We start from the raw sequence: 6,707 nt of genomic DNA, 5'->3' as shown, positions 1-6,707 counted from the left end.
ATGACTTTAGCAAATCGTAAATTTTGGACTTTGAAACAAGCAGTTCCTTATGTAAATAGTGTTTGATAGGTTGATAGTTTAGTTCCTTGTGCCATTCCTTATGTAAATTTTCAATTGCGCCCAATGTGGAGCCCACATGTCAGTGAGAGAAATGTCTCATACCCATTAAGTACAAGATACATTCATGGTAGTTGAAGGAAAAAAAAATTATAAATAATGTACATGGTAGTTGAAAGACAAAAAAAATCTAAAAATATGATAATGATTACAAACATGGATTTTCAAAAATATGATTCTTCAATTAAAAAAAAATTCTCATTAAAAAAAGTCGGGTTTTAAAAAATATGCTTGCTATGTTTAGATGATCAAATGAAAGTACATTTGGAAACAAAGAATAAAGAAAACATAAAGAAAGAATAAATAAAAAATTTAAATGAAGTGGTAAAATTATAGAATGTGTGATGTTGAGTCTATTATAAAGTGGGTTGTTAAAATAGATAAAATAACTTTTTGAGATGCTAAATGTTAAATTTTATGGCATTCTTGATATGAATGTTGTTATTATAGTTAAAGATTAAAAACTTTTTTTCAATGAACAACAAATAATAGAAACAGAAAGAAAAAGCATAGAAAATGAAGAAGGCAACAACGGTGCATGTCGTATCTACGCCAGCAGTCAATTTGTGCCTTATTTGCATTATTGCAATGTCATTGCGATCTGATTTGGACGAGGCCAAGCTTTTGCCATTTGATATCAATTTTAGTCTCTTGCAAATGAAAGTTGTATCTTGCTCTTGCTTGGTTGGTTGAATTTTCTTCATTCATAAAGGAAAATACACATTTGTCTGGTTTTCTTTTTAATACAAAGATATAAATTCTACTCTAGTATAATTTAAGTATATATGTGTGTAAAACTTATTTCTAAAGACTTGAACCCCGATCCTTACCCCCCACACCCCACAAACACTTATAATTGTGGAGTGACCATCGCATTAAGGATGTGCGGTGGCAGGGCCGGCTCAACAACTTTGAGAGTCTTAGGCGAAAATTTTAAGTGGAACCTTTTTATATTTAAATATTAATCAAATAATATATATTGAGATGTGAGATATATGGCTATGCACCTGTGCAGTGCAAATGTGAGATGTCTAGCCTATACTCCTATGGCTAAGTGTAAAAGCAGAAAAGGGTCCATGCATTAACAAAAATAGAATGTTTGTATCATAGCAAGGGTCCAATTAAGAGAGGGGCAGAAAAGGGTCCTATCATAGCAGAATTTTGTATCAATATTTTCTCAGCCTGTCCATTGACTAAAAATGTGTCCCATCAATCAATTATGCAGTAAAATAAACTAATAAAATATATAATTTAAGTTAAATAAATAGCAGACTGTAGACTCACCATCTTCATTTTCGGAAAGATAGTGGGAATTTGGGAAGTGTGTTTTGCGCATTAAAGTGCGCTTGCATTTTTTTTAGTGGGTCCATGGGTCTTGTTCATGGGACCTACAAGTATGGAAAACAACAAATCTAACTTAAAAAATGGATCCCACGGCACTATTCACAATTTTAAAAATTATTTTGCTACAGTGTTTTCAGTTTTCAGTAATAAGCGGTATCCAAACAGACCCATAGAAAAGGGGAAGAAAATTACCTCCTTTTCAGTTTTGAATTTTCTGTGAATTGAAGGGAATCAACAAAGAAAAATTCCAAGCTAGGCTGAGTTTATGGAAAAAAAATCAAGAATCAAGATGAACATGAAGAAAAGAAAGGTAGGAATATAGATGGAGAGGCATAGAGATAGAGAGATGAGAGATTTTTCTTTTGTTTTTGAAATTTATAATCTCTATTTTAGCATATTTCAAGATAATTACGTTGTATTATTAATGAATTTGTCTGGTATTAATTTTGATTTTAGCATATTTCAAGAATGAGTTAATAAATTTGTCTCCTAAAATTTAATTTTGTTAGCTGAAGTTTGACTATTTTTGTTTTTTTCCTTTTTAATCTTCTGCATTTTAGGATACAATGGGACGTTTTTAATACATTTTATTGACCAATAAAAGTGATTAAAATTTTTTTAATTAAAATATATAGATAAATATATTATATATATAATTTGTTTTTACAAGTGGGGGCCTTTTTTTTTTTATTTGGGAGCCTTAGGCGATTGCATCAATTGCATCACCTATTAAGCCGGCCTTGTGCGGTGGTACATTTGTTTGTTTTGAACTTTGATCGGTGGCTAACTACGTAGAAGATTCTAAAACAATCAAATCCTTTTTTATTTAAAGGTAAATAACAAAATATTGTTCAAGAATCCTTTTTAATGGATTTTTATTAGATAATCTGGAAGTATATTTCCTCTCTCTCAGATGGGGTTGGAGTATACTCCTGAATTATTTAATAAATTTTTATTTTTCAAATTTATACCAACAATCTTTAGAATTGTGTGCGTTTATGCCAAGGTTTAAAAATCTAAAAATGTGATATTTATTTTACACTGAAACGTGAAAATGTTTTTGTTTTATTTTTTATTTTTATATAAGATAGAAATTCTACTCTAGTATAATCTAAGTATATATGTGTATAAAGCTCCTTTCTGGAGACTTGAACCTTGACCCTTGACCCTTATCCCCCACACCCTACAAGCTCTTATACTTATGAAATGACCATCGCACTAAAGACGTGCAATGATAAAATGAAAATGTTAGTATGTACAAAAAATGTGCAAGAAGTTAGGTATGATAATTATTACAATTCTATTGAATAGATATTGCTCTCTTATATGACAATAACGTTGATTTTATTTTTTTGCTGAATAAGACAATGACAATAACGTTGAATTTTAATAATTGCTATTTAAAGGAGGTTGGTGTGTGCAAGAGAAGTTAGGTGGGATAACTGATAATTATTACACTTTTATTGATAAGACATTGCTTTCTTATATGATAATAACGTTGAATTTTAAGCCCTTAGAAGGACGGACAATAATAATTACTAATTAGAGGAGGCTGGTTTGGATGGAAGGAGGGGAGGGAGAGTACATAAAACTGTTACACCATGATAGGAATAGCTCGTAGGGGTTTTGCCTTCTGTAAGGTTAAACCAAACTTCTCTTCAAAGTAGATATCTTTGGGCTTAAAACCACCTTCAACTTTCCAATCAAAGGTGTGTATAAGCGAACCCAACATCAAGTGTAACATTCTTAACGCCAATGTTAATCCAGGACACATTCTCCTTCCTGCACCAAATGGAATAAGCTCAAAATTCCTTCCCTTGACATCAATTTCTGATCCCATGAACCTCCCTGGCTCAAATGAGTTTGGGATTTCCCATATACTGGCATTCCTGCCAATAGCCCAGATATTTACAAGCACTTGTGCACCCTTTGGGACTGAGAAGCCGTGAATTTCTACATCTGCTTCAGCTTTACGGGGAAGCAACAGCGGAACCGGGGGGTGTAACCGAAAGGTTTCTTTAACTATTGCTTGTAAGTACGGTAAATGATCAATGTCAAATTCCACCATTGCATTTCCTTTGCCAATGATTTGCTTGAGCTCTGCTTTTGCTTTTGACAAAACCTCAGGGTTGTAGAGTAGCTCCGCCATTGCCCATTCCAATGTGGCCGAAGTTGTATCATTGCCCGCAAGAAACAGGTCCTATTCGATCCATAAAAAGTATGCGATTATAGATCATCGGATCCATTCACTAAACCGCAAGCCACAATAATAAAATGTACGTAAATAGATTATTACCCAAAAACAAAGTGCATAAATATATGAATAAATTTGTAGTTATTGAAGAAGAATATAAAGAAATTGTTACCACAAACAAATGTGCGATTTGAGTTTTGTCAATCTCCCCTGTGCTTTCTTCACTGATATGAAGAAGGGTATCTAACATGTCATTGTTTCTGATAGAACCAAGCGTTTTTCTTTGCAGCAACCGTTGGCTAATAATGCTGCTAAAGAGGTCTATCATCTTCCCAAAGTAAATTGTCATCTGGCGCCGTATGCCTTGAGGATCAACCTTCTTAAGCACAGGAAAATAGTCGGCCAAGTTTGGACGTGAACCCACTTCAAGGATACTATGGACGAGTTTGCTTAACTCTCTCCCCGTGGCAGAATTGGGGTCAGCCAAGTCTACTGAGAAGATGGTATTAGATAACAAATTAAGGGAGGTTTTAAAAGCTGCTTTGCCAATATCAACTGCATCTCCATTTAGACTGCTATTATGGATATCGGCAAGGAGCGCTTGCACTTTCTTTCGCCGGAGGTTTTGGTTTGCATCAAGTATCTGATTAGCAAATAAATGGGACTTGCAAATCCTTCGAAGGTTTCTCCATTGGGTTGAAACCGGTAGCCAAGGCAAGCTGAACTCGTGCTCATTGCCAGCTACGACTGACTCTGGAATGGTACGGTTGCAGAAGAATTGGTCATGTTGTTGGAGAACTTCTTTCGCCAAGTCTGCTGAAGAAATGACTATTGTGGTTTTCTGGCCTAGCTTTAGAGTCATTAAGGGGCCATGTGTATTGGCAAGTTTAGCCATGGACTTTTTGGGTTTGTGACCAACAAGTTCTAAAAGGTTTCCGATGATTGGAAAAGCTTTAGGTCCTAGTGGAAGCTTTTTGGAAGTCACTTTACTTCTTGCAATTGAATAAAAAGCTTGAATTATGGTCCAGGTGAGGCAAAGACATAGTATAAAGCTCATGAAATAATCCATCTCTCTTGGCTCTTTTTGCTCAAATTTCTTTTCCCTCTCTACTGCCCAAATTCATTCCTAGTTAGTGGATGTTTTCTTTGCTAATATAGAAAGACAATGGAAGCATTATTTTGATGTCATTGGAAAGGGTATAAGAAATATCTAGATATTTTCTTTGTTGAAAATTTCTTGTTTTAAGAAGGCATCTCAACCTAGGGAAAAAAAAAAGGCTATATGCATCATTCTTACTCCAATATAATAACAATTATAAGTCATCTTCTCCATTAATATAAGGATAGGTGGAGATTGACAAGTCAAACATATGCCTAGAAATCCTTTTTCTTTTAATATATTGATAGGCAGTGGCCTTTAAAAAAAATTTTGGGACCATCTTGAATTTTTTTATGCCAATAAAATTAAATTTTAGTCTATAATTTGAGCAATTTAACAATATATTGGGGTCTTTCAAGCAAAAAGGAAAAAATCAAAAAAAAAATTGAACTAAAATCTGAAAATATATATATATATATATATTTAATAAAACTACTACAAGTTGGGCAGTTGCTTGATTACTTCGACTAAGCACACTGCCCAATACAACACAATTTTCAACGTTTTGATTATTTTTTATTATAGTATGATTTTTCCTCACCAGACATATGTTACTTCCTTCTCATTTTTAATTATTTTTTCTTGTTTATTCTTAACCACACGTGTCTTCGGTCTCCTCGATTTTTACACTTCATACTTTTAAATCTTATCACATCTTCATTTACAATTTTACATCTACGTTTTTCCTTCCTCATTGTACGTAACTTCTGTGTCTTCTACCAGTTCCAGTGCCTCTTCTCAAGTTTTGAGTCTCAAATTTCTCAATACAATTTTTTTTAACTGTACAGGTACCTTTGTTCATTTATTTTCTTCTCATTTTTTTTTTCCTTTTGAGGTTTTTTGGTTTACAGAATGCAAATTTGTTTTGGTTTTAAGAACAATTTTTTTTTTTTAAGCACAAACTTCATGCCGGCAGAATGTTGAATTTCGGCCGGTATTTACCAAAACATCCCAAAATAGACCGGAATGACCCAAAATTTTTTTCCGAAGTGGAATAGGGTAGGTTACTGTTCCCGTTTGTTTACCAACACTGTATTTTTCAGCCGTTACAACCGAAATGGAATGGAATTAAAAACATTAAGTCAAACCTAATTACATAAAGGCTAAAAAAAAAAAAAGATTGTGTAATTTATGCTTCCTAAGGAACACCCTAAACAAAATTCCTGGAGCCGCCACTGTTGATAAGTTAGGTTTCATAAAGTGATGCCTATTATCCTATTAGCTACTAAAGTAATTTCAAGCATAGCTCTTTCCTACAAACGTGGGACAAGTCAAGCCATTGAATATTCAACTCCCTAAATTTAGAGCTAAAGGAAACCATACCTGCTGCAGTCTCACATTCAGCCGCAAAGCAAAAAAAAAAAAAAAGTTGTTCAACCGTGTGTTGTGGCTAAAACAAAAGAAAACCTTATATATACACGTGTATCTTAAGAGATAAAAGGCTAGGGTTTTTAAAAGCTTATCAAGGCCCATATATTTACTTATGCCACCTCACTTGGGCTCCATATTCCATAGTATTTATCTTATTTTTAATATCTTAAGCCCAATTCAATTAAATTTATTTAATTGTAGACCTCCTTTTTAATTTACGTATAATAATTAAATTGGTATTAAAATCATGGGGTGTTACATATTTCATCCTAGCAGGACATTTCCCCCAAAAGAGCTTGAGCGAGAATCCCAGAATAAACGTCCCCCTTATCCCCATCACCAGACCATACTCTCTCTTACCTCTGACTCATGGCAAACCGCACCTGTATTGACTGGGTACAAGTGGGTGGTGCCTGAGCTTTGTGTGCGGTCCACTCCCGTGTGAGTTCATGGTTTTTCTGCTGTTCATGCGTTTGCCATTGCCCTCGGATTTTTCTGGTTCTTGTTGCGCGTTCTGTTGCT

At 34.0% G+C, this 6,707-nt stretch overlaps 1 protein-coding gene across 1 annotated transcript; it reads right to left on the bottom strand.

The window, feature by feature from the left end:
• Positions 1 to 2,986: 2,986 nt before the first annotated feature.
• Positions 2,987 to 4,724, bottom strand: LOC142614271 (geraniol 8-hydroxylase-like). Its single transcript, XM_075786855.1, has 2 exons — positions 3,828 to 4,724; positions 2,987 to 3,661 (listed from the first exon to the last, which is right to left on the bottom strand). Exons 1-2 carry the CDS (start codon positions 4,722 to 4,724, stop codon positions 3,056 to 3,058), a joined length of 1,503 nt encoding a protein of 500 aa, XP_075642970.1. The 3' UTR covers positions 2,987 to 3,055.
• Positions 4,725 to 6,707: the final 1,983 nt, after the last annotated feature.

The sequence above is a fragment of the Castanea sativa genome, chromosome 10 (genome assembly GCF_040712315.1).
Source record: "Castanea sativa cultivar Marrone di Chiusa Pesio chromosome 10, ASM4071231v1".
NCBI classification, from domain to species: domain Eukaryota; kingdom Viridiplantae; phylum Streptophyta; class Magnoliopsida; order Fagales; family Fagaceae; genus Castanea; species Castanea sativa.
This window is presented reverse-complemented; position numbering and strand designations above follow the sequence as displayed.

Bases quoted from the DNA above. Each gene is read 5' to 3' on its own strand.
- LOC142614271 (XM_075786855.1), bottom strand. From the start codon at position 4,724: ATGGATTATTTCATGAGCTTTATACTATGTCTTTGCCTCACCTGGACC. The intron at 3,662-3,827 runs GTAACAATTTCT...TGGATCGAATAG, and splicing joins AAATCGCACATTTGTTTGTG to GACCTGTTTCTTGCGGGCAA.